The 21,794-nt window shown below is 36.9% G+C and overlaps 1 protein-coding gene across 1 annotated transcript in view; it reads left to right on the top strand.

Annotated features, from left to right (window-relative positions):
- Nucleotides 1-19,593, top strand: part of KIF11 (kinesin family member 11) — a 52,660-nt gene extending 33,067 nt beyond the window's left edge. The window contains exons 17-22 of the mRNA XM_003409233.4: nucleotides 588-694; nucleotides 10,957-11,236; nucleotides 13,259-13,481; nucleotides 15,141-15,292; nucleotides 15,956-16,078; nucleotides 17,382-19,593. Coding sequence (XP_003409281.1) covers nucleotides 588-694; nucleotides 10,957-11,236; nucleotides 13,259-13,481; nucleotides 15,141-15,292; nucleotides 15,956-16,078; nucleotides 17,382-17,513 — 1,017 coding nt within the window. The 3' untranslated portion in view covers nucleotides 17,514-19,593. The remainder of the gene's footprint in view (nucleotides 1-587; nucleotides 695-10,956; nucleotides 11,237-13,258; nucleotides 13,482-15,140; nucleotides 15,293-15,955; nucleotides 16,079-17,381) is intronic.
- The last annotated feature ends 2,201 nt before the right edge of the window (nucleotides 19,594-21,794 follow it).

The following is a 21,794-nucleotide window of genomic DNA, read 5'->3' as shown; positions in this document are numbered from 1 at the left end:
GGATGCAGTTTCAGCTCTCTGGTCTTCAGTGGGGCTTTTTCATTTTGCGGCGTAAGTCCCTGTCGTGTTTTGCGCCTATAAGAGCTTGTTTTTAAAAATCTTAAATATGAGGAAACAAAATGTAAGACTATTTACATTTTATTAATATGATCAAACTAGATTCTGTAAAACATTTCAGCTCCAATAATCGATACTATTTTTGGTTGCTTGACCCTTAGATTATCAGCATTAATTTTTCCTTCCACTAGCATTATCAGTTACGAAGCAAGTTTGTTTATCTGCCAACATGATTCTCAAACATAATGTGATATCTTGGCATGCTTGATTAATTTTGAGATTCACTGAAAGTAGTTTGTTATTAACAGCTAAAATAGCAAAGTTTGCAAATTGTTTACTTCTAAAAAATCCCTAAAATATTAACCTTTTAATTTCAATTCCATTTCTTTCCTCTGTGGGAGAGATGGAGTTAAAGTTCTTGTCAGGAATTTGTATAATTCGCCCCTAAGGGAGAATACTTAATGTCATAGAAAAAAAGTTGAAGTGTCATAATTTCAAGTCTCTTTCCCCTCCCTGCCCCTTTCTTACAGGAACTTTGTCAATTAATCAATCTTTGGACAGAGAGATTCTGTGCGTTGGAGGAAAAGTGTGAAAACATCCAGAAACCACTCAGTAGTGTCCAAGAAAATACTGAGCAGTAAGCTATTTTTATATTCTCTTAACTTTTCTGTAAGCCTGAAATTATTTCAAAATAGAAAGTTTGAAATGATACAAATAATTGCTATATACTTTCACCCAAATTTTTAATTTGATAATATTTTGTTTGCTTTATCATTCTCCTTCTCCCATATATAGAATATATTATATATATATTCGTTTTCAGAATTAGCTAAGAGTAATTTGCAGACATAATGTTCCCTTTGTCCTAAGTACTTTAGTGTATGGTTTAGTGGGTTATACTAAAACCAAGGTTATTTTCTTATATTACCATGGTACAATTATTTAAAATCAGAAAATTATGATCAATAACTACTGTTGTCTAATGTATAGTCCTAATTCAGATTTTGCCAGTTGCTCTTGATCCAGGATTTAATACAAGAGCAAACATTGCATTTAATTGTCATGTCTCTTGAGTCTCCCTTAATCTGAAACAGTTCTTTGTCTTTCGTGTCCTTGCCTTTTCTCAAGAATATAGGACATTTCTGTAGTAGCCTATCCCTCAGTTGGGGGTTGTCCTTCATAATCAGTTGTGGTTCTCAAAAATACCACAAAAGTGATGAGGTGTTCTCAGTGCATTGTATCAAAAGGTACATGATATCTATTGCATTATTGGTGATGTTTTATTTAACTTTATAGCTTGATTAAGGTTGTCTGCCACATTTCTCCACTGTAAAATTAATCTTTTTCCCTTTGTAATTAATAAATAATTCATGGGAAGGTATTTTGAAACTGCATAAGCTTCTTGTTCATCTTAGCATCCATTCATGTTTGAAACAATTATATCATCATGTTGTTTGAGGAATTGGTCTATTTCATTTAAGTTGTTGAATTAATGTGCATTGATTTATTGGTAATATTCCCTTATTACCCTTTCAATGGCTGCAGTATCTCCTGTGTCATTCCTAATATTGGGAATTTGTGAATTCTCTCTTTTTATCATTTTCAGTCTTGCTAGAGGTTTACTAATTTTGTTGATCTTTTCAAAGGGCCACCTTTTTAAAAAATTTTTATTGTGCTTTAGGTGAAAGTTTACAGCTCAAGATAATTTCTTATACAAAAATTTATACACATATTGTTATATGACTTTAGTTGCAATCCCTATAATGTGACAGCACACTCCCCCTTTCCACCCCGGATTTCTTGTGTCCATTCAGTCAGTTCTTGTCCCTTCCTGCCTTTTCATCCTGCCTCTGGTCAGGAGCCGCCCATGTGGTCTCTTGTGTCAGCTTCAACTAAGAAGCACGCTCTTCTTGAGTATTATTTTATGTTTTATAGCTCGGCCTAATCTTTGTCTGAAGAGTGGGCAGCAGAAAGAGTTTTAGTTCTGGGTTAACAGAGTGTCTGGGGGCCATGGCTTCGGAGGTTCCTCCAGTGTCAGCCAGACCGTTAACTCTGGTTTTTTTTACGTGAATTTGAGTTCTGCTCCGCACTTTTCTCGCACACCCTCAGTGACCCTCTGTTGTGTTCCCTGTCAGGGCTGTCCTTGATGGTAGCCAGGCATCATCTAGTTCTTCTGGTCTCAGGCTGATGGAGTCTTTGGTTTATGCGGGCCATCTTTTTTTGTTTTATTGATTTTTCTCTATTGTTTTTCCATTTTCATTGATTTCTAATATCATCTTTATTATTTCCTTCCTTCTGATTGTTTTGAGTTTATTTTGTTCTTTTTCTAGTTTCTGAAGTTAGGAGCTGAAGTTTGAGGCCTTTTTCTCTTTTCTGATGAAAACATTTAGTGTTATGAATTTCCATCTCAGTACTGCTTTAGCTGTATCCCACAAATTTTGATATGTTCCATATTCAGTAAGTTCTATTTTTTTTTAATTACATTTCTTATGAAACTTCTTCTCTCACACATGGATTACTTTGAAATATGTTTAATTTCTAAGTGTTTGTGAATTTTCCTGTTATCTTTCTATTACTAATTCCTAGTTTGATTCCATTATGATCAGAGATCATACTCTGTCATTTCAATTCTTCTGAATTTGTTGATTTATTTATTTATGATTCAGGATATAGTATATCCTGGTGAATGTTCCTTGGGTGCTTGTGAAGATTGTGTATTCTGTTGTTATTGCGTGGAGTGTTCTGTCTATGTCAGTTAGATCCAGCTGGCATTAGTAGCCCTTCTATATTCTGATTTTCTGCTTAGTAGTTCTATAAATTGCTGATAGGGGAGTGTTGAAGTTCCCAAATGTAATTATCATTGTATAATATTTTTTTCTTTGCAGAGTAATATACTTTATCTAGCATTAATATTTTTTTAGCATTAATATAGACACTCCAGCTTCTTTTGACTAGTGTTTGTGTGGTACTGTATCCTTTTCATAACTTTCAGCCTACTTATACCATTATATTTGATGTGTTTCTTGTAAGCAGCCTATAGTTGGGTCATACTGTTTTAATCTACTCTGCGAATGTTTTAATCCATTCTGTCTTTTGATTGGTGTATTTTTTTTTCTGAGTAATTGGTGTACTTAGACTATTTACTTTTAAAAGTAATTTGTTATGTTAGGTCTTAAATCTGCCATTTTATTATTTGTTTTCTGTTTTTTCCCTCTGGTTCTCACTCCTCTATTTCCTCTTACTTTCCTTCCTGGGTTCCATGGTCATTTTTGTAGAATTCCATTGATTTCTCTGTAGTGTTTTTGAGTATATCTTGTTGAATAGTTTTGTCAGTGGTTGCTCTAGGTATTACAATATTTATATGCAGCTTATCATGGGCTATTGGTATTGAAATTTTATCACTTTTAGCGTAGAAAATTTACTTCTGTTTATGTACTTTTACCCCCCTCTGCTGTTTTCAATGCAGCTGTGTCAGTATGTTTACTTTGTATACATTAAACATCACCTCAGATGATTTTTTCTTCAACCTAGAAATATGATTCTTTTTATTGTGGTAAAATATTTATAACAAAACATTTGCTTTCAGCCATTTTTATGTCTATAATTCGGAGACATCAATTACATTCACCATGTCATGCAACTGTCATCACTATCCATTTCCGATTTTTTTCATTACCCTTATTGGAAACTCAGTACACCTTAAGCAGTAACTCTCCTTTTCTTCCTCCCACCTGCCCCTGGAAACCACTAATTAACTTTAGTCTCTATGCATTTGCCTATTCTATATATTTCATATAAGTAGGGAAACATGATTTAAAAATTCATTCTAATTCTAATTTCACGTGAAGAATATTTTGAGATATATATATATATAGTCGGAATCAACCTGATGGCAATGGGTTTGGTTTATTACATTAATCATGTTGTACAACCATCACCCATACCAAACCAAAACCAAACCTGTTGCTGTTGAGTTGATTCCGACTCATAGAGACCCTATAGGACAGAGTAGAACTGCCCCATAGAGTCTCCAGGGAGCAGCTGGTGGATTCGAACCACTGCCTTTTTGATTAGCAGCCAAGCTGTTAACCACTGTGCCACAGTAGTTGCCAAATTCCCCTCACCATAAACAGAAATTTGCTGATTCCTAAACAATGACTTCCTCTTTCCCTGTCCTTCCTGCCCCTGGTAACCACTAATAAACTTTGGTTTCTGTATATTTGCCTATTCTTGTTATTTCATATAAGTGAGATCATATAATATTTGTCCTTTTTATTAACTTACTTCACTCAACCTAATGTTTTCAAGGTTCATCCATGTTGCAGTATACCTCAGGATTTCATTTCTCTTTATGGCTGAGTAGTATTCCATTATATATATGTATCACATTTTGTATACCCATTCATCCATTAGTGGACATTTAGGTTTCCACTTTTTTAAAAGCCTCTTTTAATGGTTGTTCTAGGGTTTACAATATACATTTTTAAATAATTTAAGTCCACCTTCAAATAATATGCTGTTTCACATGTAACGCAAGGACCTTTCAACAGTTTTTTCTCAATTCTTCCCTCCTATCTCATGTCATTGTTTTTATATATTTCACTTTTACATATGCTCTGTAAACCCAGAACATTATTACACTAATCGTGTTATTTATTTTCTTTTTTAATGTGGCTACTAGAAAGTTTTAAATTACATACGTGGCTTCCATTATATTTCTATTTAACAGTACTGCTCTAGAATTCTGGCTATTAACCTGTCCTACGCCTAATGCATATTATCTCTTTTTCAACCCTATTATTGGTCCTATTCATTACACAGTGTTCCATTCTGAACTCTTTCTAGATTCTGAATATAGAAGGTGTTTCCCCCATTTTATTCCTACTTTCTAGACTGGCAGATTTCTGGTTTCTTCCAAAGCTTTGGAGGGAATACTAGAGTAGGATTGGGGTAAGAAGAAAATTATGATATATTTTCTTAAGGCCTTTGCAAGTCATTTTCACTGCTTTCAACATTACTGACATTTACTGCCTACACTTGTGTTTCTCAAAGTGTGATCCAGGGGCACTGAATTATCCAGGACTTGGGCCCAGGTATCTAGGTGATTTTTATGTACACCAAAGTTTAAGACCCATTGGCTTTGGCATTTTTTGTGGTTTGTAGTCACTTGTGAATAAGTCTTATCTTCCCACTTGGTTGTGAGCACCTGGAGGGGAGAGATTTATATTGATAGCCTCCCAGTTTACCATTTTAATTTCTTTCTTTCTGAATTCTTCTCACTTGTGTTAGTGAACTTTGGTTTCCAATACCTTTGCTTACTTGCTTGGTTTGTTCACATGATGTACCATCTAGTGGTAACAGAGGGTAAGTTCAAGCTCTTTATTTCCTTTTTTAACCAAAGTTTAGCTATGATCCTGTAAGACTACTTTGAATGCTATCGCAGTGAAACTTACTAAGAAAATTATCAATGAATTTTAATGTATATTGTAATTGATGCAAGTTTTATGTCAACTTTATGATACAGTGTACTGTGTGCTATATAATAATGTGTCATAATTTTATTTTAATTATTAGAAAGTTTTATATTGACTTTTTGTTCTATAACATTTGTAATGTTTATGATTTATTTTTTATGTCATAGCAAGGTAAAACTGCCAAATAACAGAATGACTTGGGCCAGTGTAGGCACTAGACTAGAGGCTAGGAAAACAGAGCCTAGGATTTAGCTCAGTGATTCTCCATCCTGGCCACACATTAGAAATTGCCTTGGGAGCTGTACACAAAGATGCCCTAGCCCTTGAGCAGTAGTTCTCAAACTTCACTATGTATCAGAATCATTTTAAGTGCTTTTGAAAATTTTGTTTCTGCCACCTTTTTTTTTTTTTTTTTCTGATTTAGTAAGTTGAGGCCTGAGATTTTACATTTCTAACAAGTTGTCAGGTAATGCTAATGCTACTACTCTGAGGCCTACACTTTGAGAACTACTGCCTTAGAGTTTCTGCTTCTGTTGGTGTAGAGTTGGGTATGAACATTTTGAAGCTCCCTTGGGTAATTAAGGAACCCTGGTGGCATCGTGGTTAAGCACTATGGCTGCTAGCCAAGACCTCGGCAGTTGGAATTCACCAGGTGCTCCTTGGAAACTCTGTGGGGGCAGTTCTACTCTCCTATAGGATCGCTATGAGTTGGAATTGACGGCAGTGAGTTTGGGTTTTTTTTTTTTTTTGTGTGGGGGTAATTAAAATGTACAACTAGTGTTGAGAACAGGGCTTCAAACCAGTTCTTTCCGGTGTGACCCCCCTGCTGAGAATTTGCCTTTCTACCCCAGAGATGCTGAATCAGAGTCTACATTTTAACAAGATCCCCAGGTGATAAGGGATCTTGTTAAAATGTAGGTTCTGATTCAGTATGTCTGGGATGGAAAGGCAAATTGTCAGCAGAGGGGTCACACTGGACCTAACCGGCTCAAAGCCCTGGTTGAGAACCACTGATTTATTTAGATGATGAAATGGAGGGAAACTTCAGTTAGGGTTATATGAAGTTCTAAGCTGAGTTAGAGTCAGAAAATCAGGTCACACCTACTATTCATGTGGCATCAGCTCCCATTAGAACTAACTGGAGAACTCCAGTTTTAGAGCAGAGGTTTTTACCTTTGTCTGCACATAGAAATCACTTGCGTCTCAGATTCTGATGTAATTGGTCTGGAATGTGATTGGGCATTGAGAGAGCTTTAAAAAGCTACCTAGGTGATTTTAATACGTAGCTGAGGTTAAGAATTACTGCTTGTATTAGTTTATATTAGCTCACAATTCTGTAGGTCAGAACACCAGCAAGGCGTGACTAGGCTCTCTGCTCATGGCATTACAAGGCTAAAATCAAGGTGTCACCTGGACTGAGTTCTTGTCTCTGGATTTTTCTCTGAGGAAAAATCTGCTTCCAAGCTCATTGTTCTTGTCAGAATTTACTTCCTTGCAATTGTAGAACTGAGGTCCCCATTACCTTGCTGGCTTTAGTGGAGGCCACTCTTCAGCTCCTAGAGGCCACCCACATTCCTTGCCACTTGGCTTCCTCCATCTTCAAGACAGCAACAGCATATTGAATCCTTTTTGAGCTTTAAATCTCTGACTTCCTCTTTGCTTTTTAAAGGGCTCCTGTGATTAGGTCAGGCCCCCCTGGATAATCTTTGTATTTTAAGGCCAACTGATTTGGGACTTTAGTTGCATCTGCAAAATCCTTTCACGGTAACACATAGGTTAATGGTTCATTTAATAACTATGTGTGTCTACCAGGGCCTGGAAGTCTTGGGAGCCATCTTAGAATGATGCGGATGGGATCAACTTGTTTTTTCTTTTCCAACTTCAGTGTGTACATATACTTAACCTTTTGTTTTCCCACACAATAAGCTTTGAGTGTATGAGATAATACACTGGTCAGTTTTTTAGCTATGCCTATAAATTTTTAACTTTTAGTGCTCATTCATTTAAGCTCTTTCTCCATTTCAACTGGTTGGCTTAATAAGTCCTTGGAGGAAGAATATACTGAGGATCTCCTTTTTCAGAAAAATAATGGGGTAATCTGGAACACCCTTCAGAAATAAATAGCTTATATTAAACAGTTATTTGTTTGCTCACACATCCTTAATTTATGAACTGACGCTGACTGCAGATAAACCCAAGAAGAATATCCAGCTTTTAAAGAAGACCTGTTAATATCATATAGAACATATACCAGTTGAAAAGGCTATTTCTGTCAGCTGTTGTATGTTTCTCCATTCTAGGAACATTTGTCTTAGCTTGCATTGGTTTCTATAATCAGAGTGCCTTCTCCCTGGGCAGTACCTATTAGCCATTAAAATTCAGTTCCTGTTGTTACAGATTTTTTTATAGTATTATGGGGGTTATTTTGTACCTATTTTTAGTATACTTCATAAAATTCTGCTGTTTTCACAAAGATACATTTATTTTTTCATTCTTCCTCCATATCTAAAGGAGAGCAAAGATTTCATTAGGTTACATGCTTTTAAATTACATTAGAAGCTGGTCATATTTGTTGTATTTGATTATTATATGTCCTTATTGATTCACTACTAGAGAATTGTGAATTGGATTTTGTTGTTGGGTGAGGTAATGCCTTTGGAGAGAGAATGTGAGGAATTTTCCAGAAAAGTACAGAATCAAAAGTGGAGGTCTAAAAAATTGAGTGGGTAAGTTTATTTATTTTTCAACAACTATTTTGAGAACCTACTAACATGTTGACGTGCTATAGGTCAGTAGTTTTCAAAGTATGGTACCTGGAGCTGCAGCACCAGCATTACGGGGAACTTTTAGACACGTATATTTGGGGAACTCCCCCTGGACCTGAATCAGAAACTCTGGAGTTTTGCCTAGCAAGCACTCCAAGTGTTTTTGGTGCATGTTAAAGTTTTGAGAACCATAGTAAGTATCTTTGCAGGTCTGACAAGAGACAGATTGGCTTTATTTCCCTTACAATATGTATACAACTATTTTAGGGCATTTCAACAGGTTGTGAGCTAAGTCTCTTGCTCTTAAGGAGTGGCAAGGAAAAAAGCATAAACTTTAGTTCTTCTCTGTTTGGTTCAGGGCTTCGAATCCCTGCTGAGAATTTGCATTTCCATCCCTAGATATACTGAATGAGAATCTACAGTTTAACAAGATTCCCAGGTGATTCTTAATGTATAACAAATTTTGAGGACCACTGCTGTACTAGAATTGGTCCCTAACCAGCAGCATTAGTATCACCTGGGAACTAGTTAGAAGTGCAAATTATCAGCAGGGGTTTGAACATGAAGAACAGGTTAGAAGCCTTGTTTTGGTTTCACAGCTTTCCGTGGTGTTATTGGAGCCCTGGTGGCATAGTAGTTAAGAGTTTAGGTGCTAACCAAGAGGTTGGCAGTTTGAATCCTCCAGCCACTCCTTAGAAACCCTATGGGGCAGTTCTGCTCTGTCCTATAGGGTTGCTATGAGTTGGAATTAGCTTGATGGCAACAGGTTTGGTTTTGTGGGATTATTACCTAGAACAGGGTTTCTTAACCTCTTGCCATTTTGGGCTGGATAATTCTTTGTTGTAGGGGCTGTCCTGTGCAGTGTAAGATGTTGAGCAGCATCCCTGGTCTACCTCCTTGATGCCAGTAACACCCCCAAATTGTGACAACCAGAACATCTCCAGACATTGCCAAATGTGCCCAGACATTGCCAAATAGGCAAAATGACCTAAGGTTGAAAAATCACTGACATAGAGGCCCTTCGAATAGGTGTCAAGTTCTAAGCTTGAGTACCCCTAGTTGCTATGATTTTTGACCATCAATAGCATTTCAGAGTAACTTTTAGAGCCTCTTTTGTCTAATGTTAGAGACAAATAGTATTTTCTTATGAATTAGGAAGAGATATTATTTCAAAGCTTACAGTTTATAGAAAACAAAACAAACAAACAAAAACCCAGAGAGTTTCCAAAGAGCGGCTGGTGAAGTTGAACTGCCGACCTTTTGGTTAGCAGCTGAGCTCTTAACCACTGTGCCACCAGGGCTCCTACAGTTTATAGAAGGGAGTACTCAAATGTCCTGAGTGTAATAAGTCACCCGTAATATGTAAAAAAATAGTTCGGATCCCCTCCACCCCCAGGCGCTTTGTAATAGATACTTTTAAAAGTTGATCAAAGATAGTCAGGGATTTGATCCCACGTATTTTTTTTTTTATATATTTTATAAGCATTCTGTGATCAATTTTAACAATGAGGAAGTGTTTTCATTATTTCCTAGCACTTATAAGCCCAGGTATTAAGAATTCCGTCTCTTTTTACAGAGTCTGGTAATGTTTTGTTTTGAAATGTAAAAAAATATCAAGCCCATCTTGTTGATCACTAGGACATCCTTTCACAGGAGTGGTGGTGGTGGAGTATTAATCTTTTGAACTATTTAGACATTGCCACTAAAACTTACTAAAGAATTTGTGTTGTACTTCATAGGCATACATTTTAAGACTAAGTCCCTTTACTTTCTTAAACTAATAGAATTGGAAGCACATGTGGGCTTGTAGTGGATTGCTTTGGATTGACTCTCTGAAACCACCATGATGTGCATATGAAAGAGTTTGCTAATATGTTCATGAGTGTGACTCTAACCACACCTGGGATGCCTGAGTAAGAAGGCATGTTCCTATACACACTTGCTAGATGCCATATTCATTCTGCACATAGTCACTCACTATTCTCCCATCTTGAAAAAGTGCTCTCTAGGTATCTGTGTGTTATGGGTAGCTCTAATAAATCCAGAAGAGCTGTTGGACCTGTGGGTAGGAAAGGAGAGCAAAGCCTTGCATAGGGGAATAGGAAAACCCAAAAAACCAAATCCAGTGCTGTCGAGTCAATTCTGACTCATAGGGGAATAGGAAGTAAACTGAAAATGCTGAGTAGGCTGAACCTCAAAGGGACCTGGGAATGGCAACGCTTCTGATACAACCACAGCCCAGTTGTGAACTGAGCACTGTAGGAGATGCTGGAATGAGTAAGTTCCTGCCCTTGTCCGTAAGTAACTTAATCTAATAGGGGGAATAAAACAAGTAGATAAATTTCATTTTAATATCTGTAGAGTTACATACAATAGGAGGTACAAAGAAAAGCATTACACCTGGAGGAGGGCTGGGAAAGATTTTATGAAAAAAGACATTTTCAAAGGTCATTTAAGTGCAGGTATATATCAACTTTTTGTGAACAGACACTGGCAAAAGCATCCACTCTTAATATAGAAGACTAATTGAGAGCAGGGGCTCTGAAGCCAGACTGCCTGAGTTCAAATCTGCCACATAAGAGCTGTGTGATCTGGGGCAGGTTATGTATCTTTTGAATCTTAGTTTCCCATTTCAACAATAACATTTTCTTTTCTTATAGGAAATCTAAGGATCTGATCAATAAAACAACTTCCCACAGCACAAAATTTTGTGCTGATTCTGATGGCTTGTCACAAGAACTGAAGTGTTTTAACCAAGAAGGTACAAAATTGGTGGAAGAGTCTGTGAAGCACTGTGATAAACTCAGTAGCGACCTTGAAATAATATCTCAAGAGACTGAACAAAGGTGTGAGGCCCTGAACATAAGCACACTTTGTTTTTCCGAGCAGTGGGTATCTTGCTTAAATAAAAGGCAAGAGGAACTTCAGAGCTTATTGGAGGTAATAACTTTGTAACTGGAACCTACTTTGGGGAGAACAGTGATAATTAGGAAATTAAATATGTTTGGCTAAGAACTAGCTTCAAAACAAATTAGATTTTAAAATATAATGAATGGCTTAAACTTTTAAGTGTAATACTTGGTATGCTTATGTGGGATCTTGTTTCATGCTTTGGTGTATGTCTCCTAGTTCTAGAAGTTAATTTAACATTTGTGTGATTTCTGTCCTGTGGTTTTTGACTTGTTAGTTTCTTCAGGGAAGGGCACCCTGTCTTTTGACATATAATACCTTTCACTTATATATGTTTTTTACTCTTCTCCAAGTACATTCAAACCCATTATTGCTTTAAGTATTTAGGATATTGTTCTGGTTGCTCAAAGGATACTTGATACGTTTGTGGGTTTGCTTGAACTTAACACTTGCATGAGCCCTTTGTGGCTTAATTTTTCCTTCTGTGCAATAAAAGGATTTTACTAACATTCTCAAGAATTAGGTACAAACAATTAAGTATTTTAAGCTATTTAAACTGTTTTCACTAAAATGAACCAGGGTTCACAGGGAAACGGCTGATTTCAGGCATGAGGCAGGAAATGTACAAGGTGAGCCTAGACAGCTTGTCATACCAGAAAATATGGAAGCAATTAAACATTACTGAAGTTGTATCAGGTTGACTTAGGAGCCAATCTAAAGGCATGATGGTATGGTTTGAACATCAGAAAGAATAATGGTTATAATACATTAGTACACATGAAATATGTTAAAACTCATGTATTCATTAAAAACCTCATAGGTCTCTTTTTGAGCATACTAGGGAAGCAATGCATTATTCCTAAAACTGGTGAATAAAGGGAAACAATTGAGCATCCACCTGTCTTTCCAGAAAAAATTCTATCTTGGTTTAGCAGGGTAAATGATAAGGAAAAGTATTTCATAGACAAATCCAAGGTAGTAAAATGCTGAAGAAGTGATAGAATATCACCATTTTGCAACTCGTAATGAAACAACCCCCATGAACATTAATGAGTATTAAAACCATTTGATCAATAGCTGGTGGAGAACTTTAAAATTAATAGGCTGACCACACCTGAACCCACCGATAATCTTAGAACATGAGAAACACAATCAGGCATTAAGTGCTTTTAGCACTTCCTATGAAGAATTCTTGCCAAAAAATTGAACCTGAAGTAGACCAAGCCTCTGGATCCAACTAGTTTATGGGAAATCAGAGGACAGATGAACATAGGAAAGTATATCACGCAGATACAGTCAGCCAAATCCAGAATCTGAGAGATTCAATAGAGCAAAAGATATGGTTTCTTCAACCAGAAAACTTTTTTTCAAGAAAAAAAAAAAAAAAGGAGGGGTAACCTATACATCAAAAGAGACTTCAGACTAAGAGAACCTTAAGTCCTTGTTTACCCGGGACGGTCTTTATTTACACCAGTTTCCTTGGGAGTAATTATTAAGAATGGCCACTCTCACTCTCAAAAATGTCTCAGTTTGGGTGATAAATTATAATAGTCCTCCACTTAAGACATATCATCCAAATCTAATGAAGAATTCCGATTCAAACAAACCAATTGTGAAAAACACTTGTGAAAACTGGTCAAATCTGAACACTGACTAGATATTTGAAATGAAAAGAATCATTGTTCATTTTTTTAGGTGTATGATAGTGGTCTTGTGGTTATATTTAATTTTAAAAAGCTCTTATCTCTCAGCAATATATGCTGAAGTAAATCGATGAAATGATACAGGATTTGCTTCAAAATAATCCTGAATGGGAGGAGGAGTAAGTGGCCAATCTTGTTTCAACTATACCCTATGTGTTGATACAATTGTTGAAGCTGAGTAATGAATGCAAATAATTTTCTGTCACTTTTTTTTTGTGTGTGTGTGTGTTTAAAAAAAACCGTTATTATGGAAAATTTCAAGGTAAGAGAAAATGATGTATTGAATAAAGTACTGCCAACTTTAATTTTAATAATGAAATTACTAAAGGCTCATTTGTATCATTTACAGGTTGTAAGCCAAGTTTGTGAGGCTTCAAGTTCAGAGATTACTGAAAAATTAAGTGGCCATAAAGCAGCTAATGAGAACCAGTGTAACACTTTCCTTGATCAAATAACTATTGATGAAGAGCTATTGATGTCACAAAGTCTAGAACTTAATGAAACTATAAAAATTGGTTCGACTAAGCTTAATTGCTTTCTGCAACAGGATCTGAAACTGGATATCCCAACAGGTACTTTAAAATAAAATTGTTAAAATTTCTAAAAGTTGATTTCAACCCTGTACAGTGGCAGATGTTCAGAAAAACTAGGACCTGCCATTTCTTTGAAGGAATTTACTACCTCACTATAATTAACTCAAATATAGACCAATTGGAACCCCAAAATGGTTTTAATGAACTGGTAGATGATAGAGGTGATACGTTCTCCTAGAAATTTGGGCATTACAATTTAGTAAAATTTCACAGAGACATTTGTGGAGACGTTAAGAGAGAATATTTTAAAAACAAATTAAAAAAAAAACAACCATCTTCCTAGCACCGTTTGTAAAAGAAAAAGGACATTTTAACACTAAAAATGTTGGAGGGACATGAATAAAGCTCAGCACATTATGCCGTTTGTTATTTGTCCGTCTCATATTGTCATAGACTCTTAGATTGACATTTGACTAACATTTGGGAATCACTGTTTTGGGTGATCAGAGATGGCAGAGATCAGTGTAAGCTGTAATGCTTCAGGGAAACCTTCATAGAAGAAAGTATAACAAGCTGTTTTACACAGGATGAATAACTGGATTATTTTGGTATTAGATTGTGGTGATGATTGCACACACTGTAAATTTACTAAAAGTCATTGAATTATACTCTTAAAATTACTAGTGAATTTTGTGGTATGTAAATTATACCTCAAGGAGCCCTGGTGACACTGTGGTTAAGCACTTGGCTGCTAACCCAAAGGTTGACAGTTTGAACCCACCAGCCTCTTTGCAAGGGGAAAGATGTGGCGATCTGCTTCCGTAAAGATTATAGCCTTGGAAACCCTATGGGGCAGCTCTGCTGTGTCCTGTAGTGTTGCCGTGAGTTGGAATCCACTTGACAACAACAGATTTTTTGGTTAAATGTTCCTCAAAGCTGTTTGATGTAAAAAGAAAGAAATTATAAAAGGAAGATGGTACAAAGGATATTGGTTCATTTTTTTCCCCAAGAGAACTGTATGATTTATTGGTCACTTTTCAATGAGATTAGGAAATTTAACTGTTATGGGGAAAAGCAAGTGCCCTTGTAAATGATCAGAATACGAGCTCTCATTATAAAGAAATGTAACTGGTTAATTCTTAGTTAATACACCTAATTTATAGTGAAATGATTACCCCTTTCAAAGTAATCATGTTGGGAAGAGTGTACACTTATCCCAACAAGTGTTTCAGAATACTTCTGTGACTCTTTTAGAGCCTACAACACATCTTTTGTATAGCCTTCAAAAAACCCCCCAAAAATTATATAGTGACTCTATAGGACAGAGAAGAATTGCCCCATAGAGTTTCCAAGGAGCGCCTGGTGGAATCGAACTGTCGACCTTTTGGTTAGCAGCAGTAGCACTTAACCACTACTCCACGAGGGTTTCCCTGTATAGCCTTAGAAATGGCAAATTTCATGTTTGGGGGGGTAGGTTGAATATTGAAAATAGTTGTCTATTTAAGATCAGTTGTCAAGTTAAATAGTATTAGTTGCAAGCCATATATGCCTAACAGGTAACAAGACTGATTCTCATGTATGGCAGTGGTTATATTTTTGGAAGACTCATTTGGAAGTATAAGTTTTAGCATATTTTAAAAAACATCTTATTTATAGCCCAAACTTCAATTTTTCCCTCTTATATAATGTCCACTAAAGGTATGACACCACAGAGGAAGAATTATTTATACCCATCAACACTGGTGAGAACAGAACCGCGTGAACAGCTCATTGATCAGTTAAAAAGGAAACAGCCTGAGCTTTTAATGATGCTAAACTATTCAGAAAACAACAGAGAGGAGACCAATCAGGTAAATTTAAAGCATTGTAATTTTAGAACTCTCCCATAAACTCCTGATATGACCAAGTTCATGTGAAGAATTTTAGTCTCTGCCCTTTCAATCCTACCTTCCTCTCATTAACAACAGTTACCTGGCCCTTAAGCCTATTTATTTTAATCTTGTCATTTTTAAAATTATTAATTGAATACATAACAATAGCCAACATGTATAGTGTTCTTATTACGTGCTGGACACTGTTCTAAGCACTTTATATATACATGAACTCAATTCTGTTGATAACCCTATGACGTAGATATTAGTACTAGCCTCATTTTATAAAAGAGGAAACTAAGAATTAGCTTTCTCAGGCCACCAGGATTGAATTCTAATTAGAACCTAGATAACCAAGCTTCATAATCAGTGCTCTTAACTAAAGTGTAACAGAAAAGTTAGGAAAAGTAAAAAATATAATCTCAATATTCTGAAATTATCACCTGTAGCATTTTAGTACAGGCATTTCTACTTGTATATGAAAACATTAGAGATTATTACAATTATTTTGTAGATTTACTACCAATTTTGTTGAGGTTTAACCATGGGCATTGTGTTATATTCATAGAAGAAAACTGCCTTTACTTTTGTGAAGATTTTTAAGCCCCTGGATTTAGCCACTCATCCAGCTTCTTATTTTAGGACTTGGGTGAAGAGAAAGCAGTCCTGGGGCACACTGTTGCTGTTGAAGAACCTCTAAGCCAAGATCCACCTGTAGATGCTGGTGTCAATTATTCCTCAGGTGGTGGGGTTCCATTTTTCCAGGTACCTGATTATGTCATGTCAGATAACCCTTCCACATTTGACTTAAGTCAGTCATTTTCTTTTTAATATAAAACCCATTTCTTAGTTAAACAATCTGGTGGAACAACAAAGAAAATTCATTCCTTTGGGGTAACTTGATAACTTTTCCAATTTAAATTATTTATAAAAAATCTTGATATTGATAAAGGGTTTTCTATCAGATAAACAAAAGCAAAATTTGACTTAAATGTCTACCTTCATCTGGTAATCTTTAGCTATTACATTTATCTCCCTTTTGTCTCCTATATATTGAGAATGGATACTGAGAGGTGTCACTTCTTTCTTCCCTGCACATTTGACATGGAAGTTAAAGCCTATCTCTGCCCCTAATCAGACTTTAAAGGCTGGGGACTTAAAATATTTAGAGACCAAAGGGCTCTCATGTTATACTAGTGATTTGTCCTGTCTGAGGCTCTTCCCTTTTAATTATTGCCTCATGTTCCCTGAGCTCTCTGCCTGCCCTGATCCTATGCAGCTAAGTCCTGGGCTCTACTCCCTTTCTAACACTGGTGGAAGCATTGCACTATAATCTGCACAGCATCTGTTCTTCTATTTTGTGGACATGAGCCTGGACAGTTTCTGCGAAGTAAAGATTTCCTTACATAGGACATTAATGTCACCAGTCTCACAAAGCTCTCTATGAGCAAATAGGAGGATTCCAATGAAATAAAGCTTCCAAATGAGATGTATGAAATAAGCATAAACAAAAGTTACCTTAAGGGTAGCCCAAATACCAGAGTCTCTCCTTAAAATAGAATTGCCTTTTTTCATGATAATCTTTTTTTTCCCTAGAATGGAGTTTCTCAACAGTGGTACTATTGACATTTTGAGCCAGATAATTCTTTGTTGTGGGGGACTACCCTATGCATTATATGATGTTTAGCAGGATCCCTGGTGTCTACCGCTAGAAGCCAGTAACACCTCTTAGTTGTGGCAACCAAAAATATCTCCAGATATTGCCTGGAGGGTACACTCACTTCCTGTTGAAAACCACTGGCCTAGAGTAAAATCTGTAATTATGCCTTGAAAAGAATGCAGAAAATTAATATTTCTTTCACCCAACTCCTTTCATTTGTGTTAAATGAAGAAGGCATTCACTTCTACTTGTCAAACAAATTGTTGGCTCAACTCTTTGTCGAGCTTTTTCTTGTTTTCCACACTTAAACTTCTTGCTTATAACCCTGAGAACTTTGAAAATAGGCTATAGCTAATGTGTATCAAGTGTTACTTTATAGTGACTTAATTTCTCCCCTTAAATCCACAGCATAAAAAACCACATGGAAGAGACAAAGAAAACAGAGGCATTAACCCAGTGGAGCGGTCTAAAGTGGAAGAAACTACAGAGCACTCTCTTACAAAGAGCAGACTGCCTCTACGAGCCCAGATAAATCTTTAGTTAACCTGAAAATTGGGAATTTTATTTTTAAGAAAAATGAAAGATGAAACCTGTAACCCCAGAACTTGCGCCTTGTGTATATATTAAGAATAGAAGTTATCGAGGCAATACTGTAAATTTAGTTGAAATTAATATATCTACCCATTTTTCTGTTATCTCTGTAGTTCACTGTGTATTACGTTGGGTTTCATTTTGGATTTGCATTGAATGAATATGCATTTCTAGCTTTTGATATAAAATAGCCCTTTCATAACAAATGAAAAAAATATTTTTCTTGGGTATTGTTAAATAGCAAATATACAGAAGCTAAGCTGTACTCTTCTTCTAAACTTGAACTTATATAGGTAAATATCTCCAACACTTGGCCTTGGAAAGACCATCTCCTTTCTTTCCTTGTTATGATTGAATTATGTCTGTATATGCTTGCTTCCTTTGCTAGACTGACTTTCCTATTCTGACTTCTTGTCAGCCCACTTTCTCCCATGTTGTCACCAAACCATTTGTAAAGCTACAAGAATGTATGTGTTCTTATTGTAAAACAGCCAGAATTTTACCTAAAAATCTTTTCAGTGGTTAGCTCTAACATCACTGTCAACAATAAACATATCCTGGAAATATTCTTCCCTTACATTTTTAGTTTGTTTCCCCCTAGATATGAAAGCCTTTCATCCTTTTATGAGGCCTAAGCCATTACTCCAACGGAGTTCACATAAAGTTAACTTTTCCAGAATATAGATTGCTGTTGTGGGAGTACTCCCTAGAATTCTGATTAATGGCTGCGTGGCCCCACTGTAAGGCCTATATCTTTTGGAGAAGGTCATAATTATTTAAAGGCTTTTTGAAACTAATAATTATGACTATAATTTATATTCTTTTATTTACCTGATAAAATTTTTGTTGTTGTTTGTATATAATAAAATATGTATGTACATATTTTTCTCTATTGAAATCTTAACCCTACAAGGGCCCTGACATTTTTGATCTGACAGCCAAATTTCTGGAGGTTGAGATGTTTAAGCATGAAAAACCACAGTACTTAAAAGGAATATGAGGGAAGAATAAATTTTGTGCCCACATTGAGTTTAACTATAAATTTAGAGACTTGACTTTGATAGTTAAGAAAGCCAAACCCTACAGGAAAATTAGAAAATGTGCCACTTTGAGGATCTAAATTATCCTTGCAGAAGTGTTAACCATTTTAATAAAAATAACAGATATAATTTCTCTGCAAAATCAGATGTCAACAGAAGCTATGGATGTTGTTGTTAGCTGCTGTCGAGTTGGCCACTAACTCAAGGCTACCCCATGCACGAAGGAATGAAACAGTGCCCCAGTCCTGTGCCATTTTCTTGATGGGCTGGGTATTGAACTGTTGTGATCTTTAGGGTTTTCACTGGCTGATTTTTGGAAGTAGATCGCTAGGCCATTCTTCCTAGTCCATCTTAGTCTAGAAATTCCACTGAAACCTGTTCAGCATCACAGCGGCACTCAAGTCTTCACTGACGGATGGCAGCTGTGCTTGAAGTACATTGGCCGGGAATCGAACCTGGGTCTCCCACATGGAAGGTGAGAATTCTATTACTGAACCACCAATGCCTTCTATGCTATGAATAATATCTAATAAAATAAACCACCCTCAATAAATCCGTGATTAATAAATTTGGTTTATACATTAACTTGCTTGCTCCATACTTCTTATCTGGCAATGGGTACATTTATAGCATTAAGCAAAATGCATTAAAATTTCTAAAGTAAATTTGTACACAGGTATCATCAAGGAGGAAGGGCCCTGGTAAAAGTCCTAGGCTTTCAGCTGGACTCCAAAAGGCTATATGTAGGCATAATAAGAATGAAAAATAGTCCAGCCCCCACAGGGTCTGTAAGTCTAGTTTCAAATCATCTCATTCCCTGAGTGTATTACGGAAATTTGGGAGTGCTTATGAAACTAGTTTAACTGCTTGGGGACAGAAGGAAAAATAAATCCTTTAATGAGGAATTTAATATCGGAGCCTTAAATTAGCTCTACAAATGTTCACATACAATATTAAAAAAAAAAAAAAAATTTTTTTTTTTTTTAATAGCACTCAAAAAATAACCAAGAACTGGACTATAAGACAGAAAATGATACTGGTGAGGAGTGAGCTTCTTGGCTTAAGTAGACACATGAGACTATGTGGGCAGCTCCTGTCTGGAGGCAAGATGAGAAGGCAGAGGGGGAGAGGAGCTGGTTGAATGAACATGGAGAATATAGTGGAGAGGAGAAGTGTGCTGCCTCATTAGGGGGAGAGCAGCTAGGAGTGCATAGCAAGGTGGGTATAAATTTCTGTATGAGAGACTGACGTGATTTGTAAACTTTCACTTAGAGCGCAATAAAATAATAATAACCAAGAGTGATTATCAGTGGAAAATGGAGTAGATAGCTCCAAGGGCCCATCCCTCCACAGAAACATGGAAACATCAAACAAAAACTGTCAAGATCAACTTTCTGAGAACTTGAAAATGACCAAAGGTTTACAAGAACCAAGTGAATGTTGAACCATTCCTAAAAATGGTAGGAAAGTTCTGCTATATTTTTCTTTCCCTTGCTTCACCCCGCTCCCCAGCTCATTGCCAGTATGGACAACAGTAGCCTACATCCTAGTGTGGGACCTTGGTCTGTGGTTCCAGAGGAAGCAGAACATACCTAATTAAAGAATTGGGTTTGTCTGGTCTGGGGGGGGTGACCTAAAGGACTGATGCAAGGCACACTTGCCTTTGTTTTGCCTAATTTAGAGCTCACTCAGGGTGGAAAAGCAGGGAGCATTCCTTCTTGAAAACACTAGAGCAAACTGAGGCAAACTTAAATTTGAGGCAAACACTAGAGCCCCAAAAGCCTAGGGGGGGACCCTGAAGAGATAGTTCCTTAGGGAAACTATGGCATTCAAAAGTGCCCAGATATACCAGGGAATTTAGAAAGCCACATGCATGCTCAGAAAAGACCAGAACATTCTAAGGTCTGTGCAATCCCTATCAAAATTCTAAGAGCCTTTTTTGCAAAAATGGAAAAGTTGATCCTCAAATTCATATGGATTTTAAGGGGCCCTGAGTGCTTAAGAGCTCGACTCCTAACCAAAAGGTTCAAATCTACCAGCTGCTCCCTGGAAACACTATGGGGTAGTTCTACTCTGTCCTATAGCTATGAGTTGGCAACAGGTTTGTTTGTTTGTTTGGATTAACCAAAGCAAATTTGAAAATACAAAGTTGAGGATTCACTTCCCAATTTCAAAATTTACTACAAAGCTTGTCAACTGCTGTCAAGTTGGCCCCCAACTCATGGCAGCCCCATGCACAATGAGACTGGACCATTGTGATCCATAGGGTTTTCACTGGTTGATTTTAGGAAATAGACCACCAGGCCTTTCTTCCTAGTCTGTCTTGGTATGGAAGCTTTACTGAAACCTGTTCGGCCACATACAAGGTGTCTGTGCATGAGATGTATTGGCCAGAAGTCAAACCGGGTTCTCCTGCATAGAAGGCAAGAATTTTACCACTGAACCACCACTGCCCCATTACTAAAAATCTACAGTAATTAAATCATTGTGGTACTGGCATAAGGATAGACATATAGACCAAGGAAATGGAACTGGGAGTCCAGAAATAAACTCATACATCTGTGGCCAACTGATCTTTTTTTAAATTTTTATTGTGCTTTAAGTGAAAGTTTACAAATCAAGTTGGTCTCATACAAAAATTTATATACACCTTGCTATATACTCCTAGTTGCTCTCCCCCTATTGAGACAGCACTTTCCTCTACTTTCTATTTTCGTGTCCATTCAGCTAGCTTCTGATCCCCTCTGCCCTCTCATCTCCCCTCCAGATGGGAGCTGCCCACATAGTCTCATGTGTCTACTTGATCTAAGAAGCTCACTCTTCACCAGTACCATTTTCTATCCCATAAAAACAAAACCAAACCCAGTGCTGTCGAGTCAATTCCGACTCATAGCGACCCTATAGGACAGAGTAGAACTGCCCCGTAGAGTCCCCAAGGAGCGCCTGGCAGATTTGAACTGCCGAACCTTTGGTTCGCAGCCATACCAGTTAACCACTATGCCACCAGTCCAGTCCAATCCCTGTCTGAGGAATTAGCTTTGGGAACGGTTCCTGTCTTGGGCTAACAGAAGATCTGCGGACCGTGACCTCCAGGTCCTTCTAGAGGCCAACTGATCTTTTAAAAGGGTGCTGAAACAATCTCCAGTGGGGGCTCGGGGTGTGGTAGTATATCCAACAAATGGTGCTGGCA

This window comes from Loxodonta africana, chromosome 16 (assembly GCF_030014295.1).
Source record: "Loxodonta africana isolate mLoxAfr1 chromosome 16, mLoxAfr1.hap2, whole genome shotgun sequence".
In the NCBI taxonomy this organism is placed as follows: domain Eukaryota; kingdom Metazoa; phylum Chordata; class Mammalia; order Proboscidea; family Elephantidae; genus Loxodonta; species Loxodonta africana.
This window is presented reverse-complemented; position numbering and strand designations above follow the sequence as displayed.